Genomic DNA, 19,486 nt, shown 5'->3' on the forward strand with positions numbered 1-19,486 from the left:
AAGAGGAACCTTGCAGAGTTCAGCTGCTTTCATTTTGTGAGTGCCCTTTCCAGCTCCTTCGAGATATACCATGGCAGCTGTGGATTTTCAGTGGTGGGTGGGTGGGTTTGGAGACTGCTTTCCGCTCTGCTTGTTTTTCATAGCCAGGTCTCCCCTCTCCTCCCAGGACAGGGCACAGGAGACAGAGATAGTTACACGGACGATGGGAATGCCAAAGGTGTGGTGCACTACAGAGTACCACTGCGATCTTGATCTTCCCTTGGAGGGTTTGGGAAAATTTGGGGTTTATTTGGGAGGTGCAATGGCCAGCTGCCCAGCTGGGTGCTCCCTGCCACCCACTTACTTGCCCAAGCTCTGGTCCTTCTGTCCAGCTAACAGTAATACTAATGAGCAAATTATGACCCATGCAGTGATGCCGTGATGGATTTTTGCATTCTGAGTCAAGGGGACGGGAGGCGGGTCCTGGGAAGGGGGGTGTGACTGAGGTGGGGTCTTTTAGTGATTTGGGCTCCTCCTTGGGTGTGCTTCACGCCCCCTGAGACAGTTCCATTCCCCTCTTCCAAAAGTGGCATATGGCTCTGGCTCCAGGAACTCCCTCACCTGATTTCCCAGACTGAGCTCAGCCTGCATGTGATCAGCTCTCATTAGCTGTCATTAGACACAATCTGGAGTCCCAGAGCCCGCCAGGTCCTTCAGCTCTGCCATCCTTTGGCTGCACAGGGAAGGAGAGAGCTCTGTGTGGGGACTTGACCGCTCCAGCTCTGCAGGTGCATGGGAGCAGCAGCTTTCCCCAAAGCACCGTCACCTTCCTGGGGGACACTGAGTAGCAGGACAGGGAGTGGGCTGGGAAGGCGAGGGGGTGTAAGTAGCATCCCTTTTGCGGGGGGATAGTGTGCCGAGTTGTTCCCACTTACCTTGGGGGTGCCTGCTGCCATGGCATCCTTCAGGATGGAGCTCTTGCTGCCAAGAGAGAAGAGAATGGGGTCAGAGTCACAAAACCTCTGTGGTGGGCAAGGGGGAGTGCTTTGAGGGATCTCACGGAGGTCAAATAGCAAAATGCATGGCTCCCCCTTCCCCAACTAACAAGAACCTCCTCGCCCTGACTGGAGGGGCATGGAGAGGAGGGCAGTGCCAGCGGTTTCTCCAGTTGGTCTTAAGACTGGAAGCCCCCAAATCCAGACACACAATGCAGAGTCAAATCCCAAATCTTCCCCTGCTCAGGAGCCTGCGCAGCTCCGCTCCCAGCCCTGGGAAAAGCAGGGACCAAGGGTGCAGGGACATGGGGAAAAAGGCCAGGGACAGGGGAGCGGAGGTGGCGAGCCCTGCATAGGGTCAGGCACAGTAGACAAAAAAAAAGGAGGTAAGGAAAAAGAAGGAGATTAAATCGTTGTAAGAGCAAGGGGAAGAAGATGCCCTCACTCAGCTCCAGCCACGCTGTGGAGGCAGCAGCTCTGCCGGAGGCTGGAGTGATTTGTTAATTCAGCTTGTTCCCCATTTAGCAGGGAAAGAGGTCCCTGCCACGGCGCTCCTCCTCGCCTGCCCTCGCCAGCGGGAGATGCTATAGATTTAATAACACCTTCCCCCCTCCAGACAGGTTAAACTTGAAACAATTACATATCAAAGCCGACATGGCGGGGAGGCCTGCACTGTAATTTTTTGGTTATTAAAGTAATCTCTCTCATGTAAATTCTCCTGCTAACATGCTGCAAACAGCATTAGGAAATAAATTATTTCCCCATGATTCGATTTGTCAATGCAAAGCACCTGCAGCAGGCAAAAGGCTCTTGAAATATGTTGCCAAGCCCAGTGCCTGTGCTTGTAAGTGCATGGCGGTGGGGCGGCTGGCTCCCGGCTCCCCATCGCCCGGGGAGATGATGGATGGGTGGGTGGAGGGGGGAGGTTAGCGGGGGGAGGCGGAGGTTGGGGAAGGGCGGGGGGAATGGAATTGTGTTTAATAACAAAATTTGTATGCAAGCCTGCATCCCAGGCTAAGGATGAGTGATCGGCAGCCAGAAAGTATTAAAAAGCCTCGCTAAACAGATGCTGACAATAGAACAAGACATATCAAATCAGATCTACTTCAGAAACATTAATATACACACGCACACCCGCCCGCGCGCGCGCGCCCGGCTCCGCACACCCGCGCTCCTTTCTTCTCAATCACAGCAATATGGGAGACATCAATAAATTTTTATGAGACTTTTAGAAGATCAACACGGTACTAGATGTGACAAAAAAGCAATGTGCCTGTCATGTTCGCTTTGTCGGGGACACTTTAGCCCCAGATGCCGAGCTGCAGTGGCAGCGGGGAGAAATTGAATTTGGCTGGCTTTAATCTGCCTTGATTTGGCAGATGGCTGGGTGTTATGAAATGAGCAGGGATGGAGGAAGGTGTTTTCTCCCGGGGCTATGGCCTCCCTCCTCTTCTAGTGCCACCACCCTTGCCTTCCACCCCAAAACGGGGGCCAACATGCAGATGTCCATCGGCATCATGTCACCCCGAATGCCACAGCTCTGCTCCTGGAGCAAGTGGCTGCAGTTACTGGGGAATCACGGATCAAGGGGCTGGGACATCGCCGCCCTCGCAGCCCCCCGTCCCCGCGGGGATGCACTGCTGGGTGCTTCCCTGGGGGTGCGGGATGCCCACATGCCCCATCGCCCAGCTCTGCACCCCCCGTTCTCGGGAGATGGAGGGGAGCAGAGTCAGTCCCTGCTCCCCCAGAGATGCAGCCCTGGCACCAGCTCCTGCCTGAGCCCGAACACACGCAATGGAAGGATTTCCACCCCCTTCCCAACTCCAGCACTACCTTGAATTTCTCAGTCTCCCAAAGGGCGAAACAATGTGGTTTTTTTCCTTTACAATCCACACACCAGGTTAAAAAACCCAAACAATCATATAAACAAACTCATTTCCTCCCTTTTCTTGTTAAAGGTGTTCCTTCTTGAGGGAAAGAGGAAGAATCTCATTAATTCCTCCCCAAAATGGTGTTAGCACCAGGAAACTGCATCTTTCAGGATGAGAGTCTCTGGTCAACCAAAAGGCCAAGCCCTCTGCTATTGGGACTGGTGGGGAAGGGAACTGCATTAGACAAACTCTGCCAAGTTATTTTATTCTTCATTTGCAGGATTATTAAGAACCACCCCCCTCCTTGCAATTTAACCCCAATCTATTGCTAATAAGAGTTTTCAATTTGGTTTTACTTATTTCCAAAGATGGGTCAGGAATGGGCACAAGCCCTTGTTGCCCGTGTCCCAAGACTCTGCCATTTAAGGGCGCTTTCCTCCACCCCACTAAACAACCCCCCGAATTGCAGCGGCTGCAGCCCCCCACGGCTCTTAAGGATGCTGGAATCAGGCTGAGAATTGAAAGGCCGTCAGCAAAGAGAAACCTTCCCCTCCATAAACACTGCAGACAAATTAAAAATGGTAAAAGGGAAATCAAGACCTTTAAAGTTCAAACACTTTTCGGTGCCTTTTAAAGTTTTTTCGCTCTAGGCCCTTGCGGAGAGCACAATCTTTGGAGACCTTGGGATTCTCTTTAATCACCCAGCCAGGCTGTAGTGGTCTGAAATGATTACACATTTACATAGTAATAACCCCAACACTCCCCACATTATTTCATGGCTAGCATATTTCCACTCCGCGAGTGATCCATGTGTTTTAAATTATAACCTGTACATAGGAAATTAGTTACTAAGTACAATATTCACGGGCTCGTCTGACACTTCTAATTAAGGTGATTTACACAGAATTATCCTACGAAATAAAAAAATGGTGTTTTGCTAGCTAATAAAATATAATTACTACCCGCTTTTATAAGTTACAGTTAGTTTTAATCTATTTGGGGAATTGTTTATCTAGTTCATTACAGCAAAATAACTTCTTTCCCTTTTAGGCAACCTCCCCAAAAGTACCAAATGAGGCAAGAAACGCCCTGGAAAGACCCAGCAATTTGGGCAGCCTCCTTCTCTCTCTCCCGATGGGTTTGCATTTCCAAGTGATACAAGGCTGTTTCCACGCTGGTTCCCTTTCTCAGGGCTGTGGCACCAGCTCTGGCTGCGCATTCGTGCATCCCCACGTGCTCGAGTGCCCTGCACGTCTGCAGGGACAAAATACGGTCCCAGCTCTGGTGCTGCTGGAGGGCTCTGCAGCCTCGTCACCTGTTAACACTAATGGGACCTGCACGGCCAGGTCCCCACGCACCCCAGGGCGCTTGCTGGGGACCCAGCGCTCCTCTATATTAGGGCACATCAGCTTTAAGAGGAACATTTACTCTCAGCCACAATGAAAGCAAGACTCAGACTACGCCACAGATATGCAGGTGCGTATTAAGGCTAGGCAGGGATTGGGTTAGGAGCATCCCCAGATCTAACAGGGAATCCCCGCGTTATCCCTGAGCGAGCCCCGAGGGGCTGTTCAGACCCAGCGCTTGGGCTGTGACATCCCAAAGGGCAGCTCAGCACATGGAATGTGTGCCCCCCTTACCCACAGCCTTGCGGTTTCTCTACCTCTGCCATGTTGCTGTCACACACAATAACCTTCAGATTTTGTTGTTGTTTTGTTATGATCCTGCCTTTTGGGGTGTTCTTGTCATACAAAGGAAAGAAAAAGCAATATGCAGAGAATGGTCCCTTATCATCCTCATGGACAGAAGCTGCTGCCTCCCATGTGGAGAACCCAAGGCATGAGATGTGGGACAAGTGATCTGATTGTGTTTTACCACTAGCAAGGTGGTGCTTCTCCCTTTCCTTTAAGCCTTTGCTCTTGCAAGCCACTGCAGGAATCTCAGCTTTCCTCCAAAAGAAAAGAGACGTTTTCTGGGTGCCAAAGCCAAGCAGAAGCCTTGCCCAGAGCCCAGCAGAAGCAGGCAGGGCTCTTGCTGCCAGGCAGCTGCCCGGGGAAGCAGGGCAGGAATTCTCCTCCTCCTCCTCCACGTTTACCACGGCACATGCACTGACCCTGCCAGCATCAGGGCATTGCCACAGCACCCTGGAGCAAGGCTTAGGAAGCTCTGCTGTAACTGTAGCTACAGTTTGAGTGTTTGCCAGCACGAAGAGACCGAAGGAGAGAGATGCGCTCAGAGGGGAAATTTGGGCACAGAGCAGTGATGGGATTTACCTGAAGTCTCAGTGCAGCAACAGTAGGGCCAGAAACAGCCCCAATGATGTGCTTCAGCCCACCACAGCCACCAGATCTCACAGCCACGTGGGCTCCTCAAGCATGTTCAAACAAGATTTCTGCAGATTCCCCCACTCAGAGCAAGGCAGGGCTTATGAAGAGCATCCATCAAGGAAAGGCTGAGCTCAGTAGTTGGCATGGCTTCTGGCCCCAGCCACACTCCCCTCACCTAATTAATAACAACTGCAAGAGAAGTAGTTCCTTGAGCTTGGGCAGATCCAGTTGTTTGTGCTCATCCCTTAACGACATTGCAGTCAGAAGAGGTTTAAGGAGGTGGTGAGAGGACTACTGCTGTGCTGTCCTCCAGCTCAGCAGCTCTCTGGATTTAACAGGCACCGGCCAGAGCACACGCAGTTCCCGCATGAGATCCCACAAAGCCAAAAGGTTTCTACAGGCTGGGGCCAACTGATGTATTTCTTATAAAAAATACCAGCGGAAACAATTTATTTTCAGCTGCAGGACTTGCAGCTCAAACACACAAACACACAGCCCTGGGATGGGAGCCCCGGCAGAAGCCGCCCGCAGGGCTGTGTGGATGGGAACACCAGCCGTAAATAAGCAGTCGCTGGCTAGAGAGAGAATTGGATTTTTGTGAATGTCGGCTTAAATAAGTGGAAGTGTCACTTAAAGCCTAAATAAGGAAATGGGAGTTTGATTTCTGTTTTTTTCTTAAGCTACATGAAGCCAAATCGTCACCTAGCTGAGGTGACAGCCCCTGGTGTGGACGAGCATGATCCGTGTCAGCAGGGGATGCACCCTGGGGTTTTTAACCTGCCGTGGTTCCACTAGCAGCACCTGCTCCAAGTGCTGCTTAGAAGACCTCCTGCATCCCATGAAGGGGAAAAAGGCTCAGTGGTGCTAAAAATTGACAAAGATGCTGGAATCAGGACTAGAAATGCTCTGCACCTACAGTCTATTTGCTCTGTCCCATGTGCACCCCTGGCTCTTTCTCCCCAATGGATTTTTCTTTATGAGCTCTGGTGCCCCAAGTCCCTGCCAGGAGCCCCACTCAGGGCAGGTGACAGATGTCTGGATGAGGATGCGATGGTCCACATGTTCAGGGAGAAGCAGGAGGCCGGGGTGGATGAGTTGTTTCATTTCTCTCTCACTATTTGAGAAGGAGGTGGCTGGAAAAATAAAGAGGAAAGTCGGAGGGAAAGGTCATGCATGAGATTGATCTGGGGGGCTCTTTGCTACAGTGGCTGTAATGACTGTTTAATTATTCCCAGCTCACGTGGCAGTTCAGAAGAGGTTCCGTAGAAGGCATGCATTGCTTAAGGGCAAATAACTGACCGAAGATTTATTTCTCACCCTTGGGTTTCCATGCATCCCTTCCCAAGGCTCCCGCAGTTGTGGCAGAGGAGGGTTTTGCCTTCTGAGGTCCCAAACCCCAGCCCTGCAGTCAGGGAATGGGCTGCTGGCTACCACCGGTGCAAAGGCACTTCAAGGAGCATTCACAGCGCTTTCAAGGCATTGCATGAGTGAGGGGATACACGACCCACAACTTTTCTCACCCGCTGTGCTACCCTGGAAGTCTGACCCCTGAGAAGAGCTCTCATTCACGGATTACAGGCAGCACCCGGCTGCTCTGTCTGCCCTGGGCTCTGCCACAGGAGGAGAGGAACCGGGTGTCTCTAAGCAGGACAGGCAGCTGCACAGCTGCTGGAGAAGCCGTGGATGAAGGGTCCAGGCTGCTGCCGTTCCCACCATCTGAGTGCATGGGAGAAAGCTGGAGGGTCTCTCTTCCCTTTCTGTCCGTGATTAATCTGCCACAGCGAGGGGCAGGGACACAAATCAGAGGGGGGATGAAAGAGGATAAATCCACGGTATCAGCAGCACCACATTTGCTAGATAATAAACAGACTCCTCTCCTCATAAATTTCCCTCTGTCCCCCATGGTTCCCTGCCATTGACAGACATGGAGCTGGGCTGCTCCTGGCCTTTCTGGTGTCCTGGCCGGTGGAGACATCCACGGCTCTGCTGAGGAAGCCTGGGACCCTTCTCCCAGGCTGGCATCCTTCATCCCCTGCACACATGGAGGTGTAGCAGGGGCTGCAGAATGCACAGCAAAGCCCCTCCAGGCTCATGGGCTTTAGACGGTCCATGGGACACCCCAGCTGGCTGCCATGAGGTGGCCCACATAAGCATGTGAACTGAGTGGGAGAAGCACTAGAGACACCAGGCACTCTTTAATTTACTTGGTATTTCCACTCTCCAACCCAGCCCTCCCAGGTGTGGCTTGTTTTTTCTCGCTGCCCCAGCACAATGTGGTTTCCTCACTCCTCATTTTGGCAGCAGCCATGTCTCCTGCTTCTCCACACCCCATGTGGGACTGTGACCCTGTTAGCTGCCCCAGGGTGGCAGGTGGCCCTGTTCAGGTGTCACCGAAAAGCTGACACTTACAGGTGGATTCCTCTGGTGGTGGAGTGTGTTTAATTTGAATCTGCCAGAAATCACACTGCTGGAATAAGCTTCAGGTGATGCCGCTTCCCACACACCTGGAGATGTGTCTGTGCCTTGAATCCAGAAACCACTGACCACAGAGTCATGCAGAGCCCCTCTGCCGTGGGGTGGCATAGGATGCCCTGCTGCTGCTGTGGGGCAGGACCCACTGCCCAGGGGGCTCAGGGTAGAGCAGAGCAAGATGTGAATGACCCCCCAATGGTGCTCCAGCCCCCAGAGCAAAGCAGCAGCTCTCAAGAACCAGCCCTGCCCCAGCAGCCTGGTTTTGCTGGAGGATGTTGGCTGTGGCGCAGACCCTGGGTGTTTGGGATTAGGACCTCAGTGCTGCGGTTGGGTCTCCCCTTGGAGCATCTGGGCTTGGAGGCTCATGCATGTCAGGACTTGCACCTGGGGAGAGCATTGGGGAAACATCACAGGTAATGAACTGCTCTGTTGAACACCTTAGGGGCGCCAGCACCCTCTGGGAGAGCCCCCAGGACCCTGAGTGGGTTGGCTGCCCTCCCCATGGCCCGGGGAGATGGTGCTGCAGGGCACATACCCAGTCCCACCTCGCAAAGCACCATCAGGCACTTAGGATTACCTGTCCCCACCATCTCCCCAGCCTGGATTTATGCCTTGAGGGGTCACCTCTGGCAAGACTCTAATAACACGACTTTATTAGCTTTCTTGTTCCTTCTTTAAGATACAGTGGCAAGGGGGGAGGAGGGCAGCGGCACCTCGGGAAGGAGCGGGGGCCGTACGGGTAGGAAGCAGCTGCCCTCGCGATTCCCCTTCTCAGTGACAAGGAGGAGAGGGAGAAAAATGATGCTCCCTCGAAATTTATCATGCACCCAATTACAATGTTAATTGGCAAGTCCCAGAAATCAATTAATTCGCAAATTTTTTTCAATTAAAAATTAAGATAAATCATAAAATGTTATTAAGCAAAGGCCAAACTCCGTGAACTTCTTTTCTTTTTTTTTTTTTTTTGTAGGCATCTGGGGTTTTTTTTTGAATTTAAATAAAAAAAGAGCTGTGTTGCCAAAGCCCGATGCCCTTGAGTGCCTTTGCTGAAGCGCAGGGGGCTGTCATCAGCAGGACTGGGCTGAAGACAGATAAAAAAATATCGACCAGTCGGACACACTGCTTCTGCTTTATTGATCAGGCGGGAATTTAACTTGCTGTGCATATCCACCGTGTCAGCAAGGGCCACGGGCGAAATTAAAAGTACTTGGCTTGGAGATGTCGCCTTGATACCGGGGGGTGGGGAGAGAGGGAGGGAGGGGGAAGGAGAGGGGGAGAAAGGGAAGAAAGGAAAAGAAGGTGGAAAAAGAAGAAGGAAAAAGAAGGAAGAAAAAGGAGAGAAGTTGAGGAGCAGGAGGTTGCAATGCCTGCTCTTCCCCAGCTGCAAGCTCACTTGTTGGCCTGTGCTCCTTGCCCTCTCTGGAGCGCTCTCAGATGTCTACTGCATGCAAGGAAAGGAATCAGCATGTATTTTGATGGATCTTTGAAAAAGAAACCCTTCCTGCTCAGAAACGTCTCTAATCTCACCCATTCAGAGGCTGGGGGACCTGCAGTGTTTGCTGCACAAGAAGTCTGGGGAAGTACCTGGCCATCAAGTTAAAGTCTTCAGGCATAAATCGAGGAGACCTGAGGCGAGAGCCATGACCCTGATGTGACACATGACAACAGAGCTAATTTGGGTTTTACACACTCTATTTATCCTGCTGGGCCTGGCAGTGCGGCTGCTCGCCCTTCCCAGAGCAGCTGCCCGTGCTGGGAAGGTCTTCTCCAAGGGCCCCTTGGGACAACACAATGCTCAGCAGATCCCACTGAAATGAAGCAAACCCTTGCCTGGGGCGGTGTAAGGAGCAGCCGTATTTAAACACAGGGCTCCCTGAGCAGGAGAGGGGTCTGAGCCATGTCTCATAACTTGCTCTGGGTCCTTATCCTGACCAGGAGTAACACAGAAAGCACCTATAATTTGGGTGTGCAGGGACCACAGGATGGTGGCTTCTCTCCTCATCCATCAGCAGGAGTCTCTGTTGCAGACTCCAAGGGGTTAGCATGGGATGACTTTATCAGAAAGACCACAAAACACGGGGAAAACAACCTGTGAAAGGATGTGAAATCCAGAATGTGTCTCCAGGTGGCTGGAGACTTCCCTCAAGGACAGTGACCCTGGCTGGAATGACCATGTCATCTCCCAGGGTCCCAAAACCTTCATGTTCTAGCTATTCTGCCAGCTTCCTCCTTATTTCTTATCCCACCAGGCCCAGAGCTGCCTCTGTCCCCCAAGTAGAGCTACCACCGTGCCTCTCTGCATAAGGAAACCTTGAGCTGAAGCCCCCCCAAGCCAGGGTGAGGATGCTCAATGTGGTGCCAGGAACTGAGGCAGCACTTTCTGCTTCCACCTCAGCTGCCAAGGGAGTGAGGATTAAAAAGAGTGAGAGGAAAAGAGCACATGGGCAAATGAGGGAGAGGAAGGTTCCGAGGGATGCTGGATGAAGATTTAAGCCTGGGCAGAGGTGCAGTGGGAGCTGCTACAGTCCCATGGTTTGCTCTTTTACTCTGACATGAAACTAAGCTAGTTCCAAGAGTCAAGCTAAATACCCCATCTGGGTATTTAACCTGCTTTGAAACAGGCCTTCCCACTGCATCTTGCTCTGCCCTGACACTATTCGGTTCCCTCTTTGTGACAGCATCTCTGAGGTCACCGGAAAACAGCCTGCAGCACTTTGCATTTGCACCAAGGTGAGAGACCCCAGTGCCCTCTGTGTTCTGGGAAATGCTTCGTACTCAGAGAATCAGAAGAGAAATTATTCCCAGACACACCAGAAAGGTCACTGGGGGGAATCAGGAGCTCCTGAGATACTGGGTGTGCAGGTATGGCTCCCTGTGCCCCTGGCATGGTGGTAAGGAGCAATGAGAGCTGCTATCCCAGGCTGGGAACAGCCGACAGGTGGGCATGAGCTTTAAGACACAAGTATTCAATGCAGAATAAAGAAAGGAAGAGAAACCAAAAAGGGAAGAGTTCGCACAGCCATGGGGCACTGTGAGAGCAGCGTTACCCCCATCCACCCACCCAAACGCATCCATTCCCGGAGGCACCTGCCGAGCACCCCAGGCAGCGGTTGCACCACTGTGCCCAGCCCCGTAGCATGGGCAGTATCACAACGTGGCATGAGGGTACTGCTGGCTACATCTGCTAAGCTTAGAAACCCATTTAAATAAGGGGAAAGAGCTGAGATAGTCCTATCTGAGCTCGCACCGTCCTTTAGCTGCAAAAGGGCATGGTCCAATTCACTTCTCCACCCTCTGGACCATTCCCCAGCTCTAATGATACACCTCATCCTTTTGGGGAGGTGAAATCACAGCTGTGATGCATAGGTTTGTGCTGGTAAAGCAGGGAAGAATCTGCTCGCTGTCACACAGGGAAATAAAAACGCCCTCTGCCAAATAAAGTTTTTAAAAAGAGCACTGCATTTTCAAGAGCAGAGCATCTTAAAAGGCACATTTCCCAACCTTCAAGTGCTTGACTCAGCAACTGTGATATTTGTAATGTGACTTCCTAAGGTTTTTTAAATGGCCAATAAATACCTCTTCCCCAAACACCAGCCAAGGGCTCAGAAAGCACCACGGACCCATGGGGGACCATCAGTTGAGGTGCGTTCCACAGCTCCCACTGCCTCCTTTCCCCCTCTTTTGTCCCTAAATTCATCTTTCCTCCCACATCAAACTGAAACTACAGCCCCCAACTCGCCCCTTCTCCACCCAGCCTCCCCCGTTATCCCCATTCAGCAGGTTGTCCTCTTCGATCACTGCCTGGGGAGCAGCAGACAGGGTTTAAGGGTCCCCCCGGTGCGCCAACACCTCCGCTTATAGTATCTACCTGCAGTGACATACGCAGCGATGCACTCATATGCCCACGGGGATGTGTGTGTGTGCCTGTCCTGAGGGACACCCATGGGTGCTGCTCTCGAATGTTGTGCCTGCCTGCACTCCCCGAAATGTGCCTGCAGCTGAAGCACCAGCTGAAGCTTGGAGCTGGCGCCGTTGATAACTCCAGAAAGAGCCTCACATTTCAATGTGCTTTATTGCAAGTGTTTAACACGGATGAGGTGTAAAACAGGTGAATATAAATTGAGTGAGGACGGAAGACTTGTATCTAGTGCATGGATTAGCCTCATGCACACAAGCCAAGAATATTCATGTATTCTGCAGGGACCAGCCTGGCTAGGGGGACAGGGTGTACACAGAGAGTCGCTGTTATTATTTGTTATTTTTACCTTGGTGGCACTTTGCTGCTCATCTGGGGATCGGCACCTTTTGCTCCCTGAGCTGTACATGCAGCACAGGGAGAGAATCCCCGTGTACTGCGCCGTGGGGCTGCCGCTCGCCCGCCTCCCACTCTCTGCTGCTTTGTGCTTGTGCTCTGGCAAGGGGAGCTCCTAGGTAATTTCTCTTTGGAGGAGGAATACCAACAGTCTTGCCTGGCAAGAGTTAAACCCCATAAAGCCAAAGCTTGTAGTTTTGTTTTCTTTCAATTTATACCCTTCACTTAAAGAGGTGGGGGAAAAAAAAGAAAGGACAGGGAGAAAAAAGAAAGCCAGGTGACATATTCTAAAAGGGAGCACCGAAAACGTGTTAAGCACTTCAAAATCTCATATATTCAATCGGCCTCTGGCAAGACATCTGCCTAATGTTAGCGCTTAAATATCCTTTTCCATTTTACATGCATTCAAGTCTCATTTGAGCGAAATGAAACGGTATTATTAAAGGGAGATTTTGCACAAATGGCCTGAATTTGACATGTCAAGTTCAATGAGGCTGTTACATATGTAACACCGAGAAGGGCTCGGAGGCTGGCGGCTCTTGAAACAGCGCCAGTGGCTCAGAAATGAAATTTGCATTCAGAGAGCCTTGTCCTGCCGTGCAGAGCTGTGCACAGGGCTCAGCCGGACCCGCGCGGGGCGGAGGAGCCATGGGACGCACACGGGCCGGTCTCTCCCCGTGCTTTGGGAGGCTGCAGGCACCAAGAAGGCAGCAGAGCTAGAAACTCAGGTCCCGCATTCCCACTCAAATCCGCTTTTTCAAGGGAAAGCTTGACCCTGCACTAGGGTTGTATCCTCCTGAGTGATGTTCTTCACCAGTCCAGTGGCTGGTGTCCATCCCTTGGACACGCACAGCCCCTTGGCACGGGTGGGTGCTGCCCCGCAACTCAGCATGGCTCCTCCTGCCCTCGCTCTGTGATGCTGCAGCTGGGTAGACCTTGAGATGTCCTTGCCCTGAGGCCAGGACAGTCACACTGGCACTGGCCATGGGGGAGAAGAGCTATCACTGGGGGACAGCAAACCCCATCCACGCCAGCTGAGTGAGGGGATGCACTGGTGTGGGTGGGATGCAACCCCAGGTTCCTGCAGAGCAGGGATCATGTGCAGCAGCATCCAGCTGGCTCCTACAGCTCCCTCATATCTCAGCCTCAAAAAGCTCCGGCGGTCACCTGGAGGAATCTGTTTTCCTCCTCCTCCTTCCCCTGCCCTCCTCCTCCATCACTGCCGAGCTCTGGTGATGCCCAAAAGCCTATGTGAGCACTCAACACCCATCAGAGGCGATGGTGCGGGGCAACCCCTCTACCTTGCTTCTCCACCAGCCTCTCCCCTCCTCTGGATCTGACCCTACGGCAGCATCTGGGCAGGTTCATCCCACCACATGGCCCTGCAGCTGTGGTGCCGTGGGGGATATACCGGCACACGGGGAGCCCAGTGCTGCCGTGGGAGCTGATGCAGTGCCCACCAAGTCTCCGGTGCTGCAGGCTCAGCGGGAAGGAGGGGATCTGCCTTCCTAACCCCGAGCGCTGGAAATTTATGCTTTTGTTGCAAATCATTAAGGTTTATTAAAACTTAACAGCACAAGCCATGATTGGCTGTATCCTCTTTAAATTAAAAAAAAAAAAGGCCCCTGGAAAGCAGCCCCCTGCTTCGCTTCTCCCCATCAGACTGATAAGTAACAGCTGCTCAGCCATTTCAGTAACGAGTCGGTATTGGCAGGGAGAGGCCAGGGCGGCCGGTGCCCGTCACGTTTATAGGCCTACATTTTATTTTTATGTTTATTGGGTTATTTGAGATCATTATTAGTTTCTCTCTCCTCTTGTTGATGTGTTCTTGCTCCCGGCTCCTCCAGGCGGGAAAGGTGGGGGAATGGGAGAAGGGGCCACCCGCTAGACCGAGCCACCCCGCTGGAGCTGGGCAGTGCATAGGAGCTCAACACGCTCACATCCCGCTGCCTGCTATTGCTGCCTGCTATTGCTGCCTGCTATTGCTGCCTGTTATTGCTGCCATTGCTGCCTGTTATTGCTGCCTGCCATTGCTGCCTGCCATTGCTGCCTGCTATTGCTACCATTGCTGCCTGCCATTGCTGCCTGCCATTGCTGCCTGCCCTGCCTGCTGCTGCCTGCTGGCCCCTGTGTCGCTCCCCTCCAAGGCTGGGAGAGACCATCCCCGTGCAGAGCTGCTGTGTTACAGATTATCCTCCATCGCCTGAATCCATCGACTAGATTGAGCGTTATCTATCACACTATGGAGGGAGTCGTTATTTAATAATTAATAAAGACCTCTGATTCTTCTTTGCCGTCTGCGTGGCCGAGCGGAGCGGGCCGGGGAAGTGAGGGCAAGCCAGGGAGAGCTGTCTCCTCTCTAACTGCTGCTGTTATTTAAAGGAATAATGCCATTCTTTTTCATTTGTCAGCTGGCCCACAATGGCCCTTGTCACACTTTATGATTTAGGGTTTCCTTTCCTTTCCCATTAAACGCCACCTTCCCATCACCGCCTCGCGCCAGCCAGCCTCCGCTCCTGGCTTGCGGTTTCAGTTTCGCTCTGATATTGGCCCAACTTCTTTGATGGGCTCCTCCGAGCACTAATTGCTTCTGTTCATTTAAACCTGTTCACTAATTTGCAGTGGCCCTTTATTAAGTTGGATGCAGCCCAAATTACACCATAAATTACACTCGCAAGGGGACTGGGTGTCGCGGGGGATAAATGGGCTGCCTGTTCCCTGCTCGCCCCCCCTTCTCCATCTTCCTCTGCAACGCGAGGGGGATGTGGATCTCAGCCTGAGGCTGCAGGTGCCAAATTTTGGAGATCTCAGCCCACTGGGACCCATCTGGGAGGTCTCTGTTTCTCTAGTTAAAGCTCTCTCCCTCTCCCTTCATCTGCATCAGCTATTGCTCAGTTGCAAAGCAGATCCACACTGGACAGGGATGGATTCTGCATCCTCAGCACTATGCACAGCCCTGGTCACCCCTTGCCCTGGCACACACACCCACACCGACACACGCACTCTCCCTCCTCTCCTACCACCTGGTGACGTAACTTTGCTTCTAGTCGGCAGCGTGATTCCTTTCCTCACCTTTTAATGACCGGGGAATTCATTAATAATTGAAATAAACACGCTCTTTTCCAAGGCTGCTGAGTTTTATTAAGGCAGGGGCAGGGATCTGCCAACTCTTGGCTGCAGCCATTTCCTAAATAACTGCTAGCAGTTAAAATGCAATTATTATTAATTTTTTTTAAACAGGTGACTTTTCTGTGCTGGGGAAAGCAGAAGGGAGCTGAAGGCAACCGAGGGGCAGTGCACACCATTGCTGCTCCATCATGGGACATGAGCAATGGGAGAGTTGCTCACCCAAAAACATGTCCCCAGGGAAAGGAGTGTCTGTGCCTACTGGGTGGCATCTCTGCCTGGCTTTACCATTGCGGTGATCCCCAGAGAAACATTTCTGCCTTGCTTACTAGTACTAGATCTCTCATATCTGGTAGCTGTGGGTACCAGCATCTCCTCTGCCGTCTGCAGGTGCCTCGGCTGGCTAACTGGGGATGCTGGTGGACTCCAGGGAGCTGCTTACCTGATGTTCAGCTGGGTGAGCTTCTCCAGCTCCTGCTCCATGTGCTCCTGCAACTCCCCGGGGCGAAGGAGAACCTGGCAGATGGGGCAGATTGGAGCCTGGCTGTCAAACAAAGTCGCTTTCTTTTTGCCTGTGGGAGGAAAAGAGGGGAGAAAGCTTTAGCTTTGATCAGCTGCCACCAGCATCTCCTGTACTCTGCCCTGCTCCCTGTCCTAGCTGAGGCCTGAAACCAGGGCATTTTCTCCTGGTATAGACCCTTTTCTCTCCCCATCCCATGTTCCTTGGGGCAGGGACTGCTCTGTTTTGCAGTGGGTCAGCAATACCACAACAGCATCCCAGCCCTGGCCAGGGGACCTCCCATCGTACAGGGAGAGCAGCAACAGCCACATGAGGACTGACCCTGTGCAACCTTGGCTTCCCCAGTTTGTAGTGCAGGCGCTGTGACTTGGGGAAGACAGATGACACAGCACTACCTGTTCCTATTAACTAAAACCAGTAAATTAAGAGCTTTCTTCATCCTTCTTGGCACTCTTGAAGTTAGGTGGGTCAGGATGGCCCTCCCCAAAGGGCAGAGCGATTCTCCATGGGCACACAATGGTTGGTAGGAGAGGAGACACCGCAGTGCCGGGATGAGGAGGGCAGGGAGCAGCTCTGGATGCTTGGCAGGGCCACCCTGCTGGTGACCGGGGACTGCTCATCCTGTCCCCATCCTGTCCCCTTGCACGCCCCGCACCACCGACAGCTCCAGACCCCACATTTGTCCTCACCCCGACTCCTCTGGGACTGCATCACCCCTGGGCGAGATTTGGGGGTGCCTGCAGCTGGGCTGAGCCCCTGGGGCCACCCTGGAAGTGGGGCTCTGCCTCACACCCTCCTCACCCCCAATCTTCCCCGCTGTTCCACTACCCAGCCACATCTCCCTGGTTCGCTCCCTGCTCCAAAGCCAATTTCCTCCAGCCTGGAAACTTTATTGCCCCCTCTGTAAGGAATATACAGCGTCTATTTAACATAAAATAAAACTCTAAAGCAAACAATGAAGTTTCAATAAAACAGAGGAGCGCACGGGTCTCCAGGCCCCCCTCTCCCAGCTGTATTAGCAGCTCTGCTCATGAGAGGGCGTGCGGAGCCTGGCTCAGATGGCTGTGGCGGGGAGAAACATGCTTTATAGCTGCCCGTTGTCGTCTAACGTGAACCCTCCTGCTGGATTATTTATTTATGTATTAGACATGGATCAAATTGGTTAAATTTGAGTGGGAGGCAGTAATGCACAATAAAGCAGCCAGTGCTGGATACAAGGGGGCTGCGTGCGCTGTGGCCTTCCAATCGGGAGCCAAAAGGTGCCATTTTATGACTCCTAATGATGGCAGAGCCCAGTTAAATGAATACCCATTAAAGGAATGGACCTTCTCAAAGTATCAAACACTGGTGTGAGTGGCTTTACTGGGTCCCTGCTGTTCACTGTATAACCGCCTGGCACAGGCATTTAATGAGAGGAAAGGTCTGAAATAAGTTTAAGAGTCACCTTGGCTCATCGTTGCCTTCCAGCAGGACACAGTGTATGTGCCTGGCATGAGCAGGGCTGTCCCCGGGTCACTGCCTGCCTTTTTCTTCAGCCTCCCTATAGGAGATGGGGGAAACTGAGGCATGAGGGGCAAGTCAGAGCAGGCCAGTGCTATGGGGCATCTCCTGTCTCCCCAGCTTCTCCATCCACTGGGAACTCTTCCATTTGCAGAGCCAGAAGGAAAACCCAGCCAGTCTCTCCTCTGGACTTGAGCTGCTCCCAACAGCCCCCCAGGCACCTCGGCCCCCCATCCCTGCTGCCCAGACTTTCCTGGCAGAGAGGAGGATACAGCAAGCAGCTCATGCAACTGGGAACATCCTCCTCTCTCCTCCTTACCTCATGTTTAAATAATGCCCAGAACCCAACCCAAACCCAAACAACCAGCTCCTACTGACCCTTGCGGGAAAGGTCGGAATTTCAGTAATTCCACCTTCCTCTTGGAGCTTTTCCACTTTTGTGTAGCGGGGGCCCAAAATAGCCCAGGAGCGTCCCCGACCACCTGCTATTTATAACCCCAACTTCGCAGCAAAACAATGGAGCTGTCTGCGTCTCCCTCCCAAAATAAACAGGCAGCCTTTGAGTGGACGGGAAATCCTGCTGGATCCCTGCTGTGGGGTGTGCAGATGGACGGGTAAACAGGCTGCCCTCCGCCCTACCGCGCCGCTTCCCTGCTCCCAGCACAGGCCACCGCTGTGGGGCCCGCGAGTCCCCCCTGCCTGCCACCCACGGCTTGGGCTGGTGGGACAGGGATGCTCTCAGCAGCACCGGAGGGTGAACTGGAGGTTGAGCATCCCTGGGGTGATACTCTCCAGGGAGGTCAGGGGTGTCTGTTTGCAGGGAGAGGTGATGGAGAATGCTGGACCGCAGCAGCCTCAGACCAGGAGGTGCAGTTGCCGTCCATCCTGGGGACCAGCTCTGTTGCACCCAGCTGATGATTTTTAAGCTCCTGCATGCCCAGGTCCTTGCTCCCTGCATGCTCTTCAGGGTTATTCCATGGGGTGCTTGTCCTTAAGCAGAGGTGACTTTGGATTTCAACAGCTGGGGCAATAGAGAGGGATCTTGGGCTGTGGGAAGGAGCCTTCCATGGCCACTCCCGACCACATCCCAGGCCAGCAGCAGAAATGAGCAGCAGTGGCCTTACCCAGCAGCTACACCAATGATGAAGTCATGCCAAGGAAGGATGTGACAGCTGTCACCCCACATTCCTGTGACGGCAGGGGAAGATCCCCTTGTTCCAGTAAGCGTGGGAGGTTGGTGCTCACACCGAAGCAAGGGCTTCCAGAGGGGCAGGAGAACAGAGACCCAGACATGCAGCCAAGTCCCCGGTGTACAGATTGCAAAGCTGGAGACAGAAGGAACCCCAGCTCCTGGCCCAAGGGGGTGACAACTGCACTTTTGCAGGAGTGGGGCTAAGCACGAATGACAAGCAGAAAGGAGGGATCATCTCCTGTGCCAGCAGGACACCTACGCAAACCTCCCCAGGTCTGCAAACCCCGCTGCATGCCTGCAGTGCCACCGAGGCTGCTGGAGGGGTATGTCTCCCCAAATCAGAGGTGGGCGCATCCGCAGCGAGCCCCAGAGCCCAGCACACGCCCACGCTGTGGTGTCTCACGCTGGGCAGTGGTGCCCAGCTCTGTGGTGTGGGATGCTGGGTCACAGGGAAGTAGAGGATGGGCATCGCGAGTCCTCAGGTTCTAGTTGTGAATGCAAAGGTGCAGGGAGCTGCGTACATCCCGCCTCTCCCCTCTGGAGCAGAGGCATCCTGGTACCCATGAAGAAGCAAAGGATGGCACATTGTGTGTGTGGCTGGACTGCAGCTGGACTGCATTGGGGTGTAGCTGCTTACCCAGCTTGAGGGAGCAGAGGGTATTGATTTGCCCAGGGTAAAACAAAGGGTCCAAACTCCGAGCAGGCTGGACCTGTGCCTGCCCCAGCAGCGACTGCTCCCTGCTCTTCCATCCCTGCCCTGTGCCAAACCTGCTCCTGGGAGACCCTGAATAGCTCTTTTCAGGCTTTTGTTTTTTTGGCAGCTGTGTTTTTGTTTTCTTTGCCCCTCTCTCTCCCCTTCACTCTCTGGTTACTCGGTAGGCTCAGCTCCAGTGTTTACCCTCCTCAGCTCCGCCGTGCTTTCACCACTGCCGACCCCCTGCTCACCAGTGCCAGAGAGATGAAAAGGCAGAGCCTCTGTGCTCCCGCTGTTTGCATGGTCTCCTGGGCTCTGTGGAAATGTTTAATTCCAAGTGTTGAAACCGAATATTTCCTGCTCTGAAAGCAGAGGGCTCGATGCGCAGACACACTCCTGCGTGGAGGAATGTGTCCACGGGCTCCATCGGAGGGTGTTTGCAAACAGATCCCAGCCCAGGTGGGGACCGAACTGAGACCTCCTGGTCCTGCTGGGGAT

The 19,486-nt window shown here is 53.1% G+C and overlaps 1 protein-coding gene across 3 annotated transcripts in view; it reads right to left on the bottom strand.

Moving 5' to 3' along the window:
• The window catches only part of RNF220 (ring finger protein 220), a 216,878-nt gene that overhangs the window by 68,154 nt on the left and 129,238 nt on the right, over positions 1 to 19,486 (bottom strand). For all 3 annotated transcript variants that reach the window (XM_082054613.1, XM_082054611.1, XM_082054612.1), the window contains 2 exons: positions 15,525 to 15,654; positions 915 to 960 (listed from right to left, as the gene is read on the bottom strand). In XM_082054613.1, the coding sequence (XP_081910739.1) occupies positions 915 to 960; positions 15,525 to 15,654 (176 nt within the window). The remainder of the gene's footprint in view (positions 1 to 914; positions 961 to 15,524; positions 15,655 to 19,486) is intronic.

The sequence above is a fragment of the Streptopelia decaocto genome, assembly GCF_964273445.1.
Source record: "Streptopelia decaocto genome assembly, chromosome: 5".
NCBI lineage: Eukaryota > Metazoa > Chordata > Aves > Columbiformes > Columbidae > Streptopelia > Streptopelia decaocto.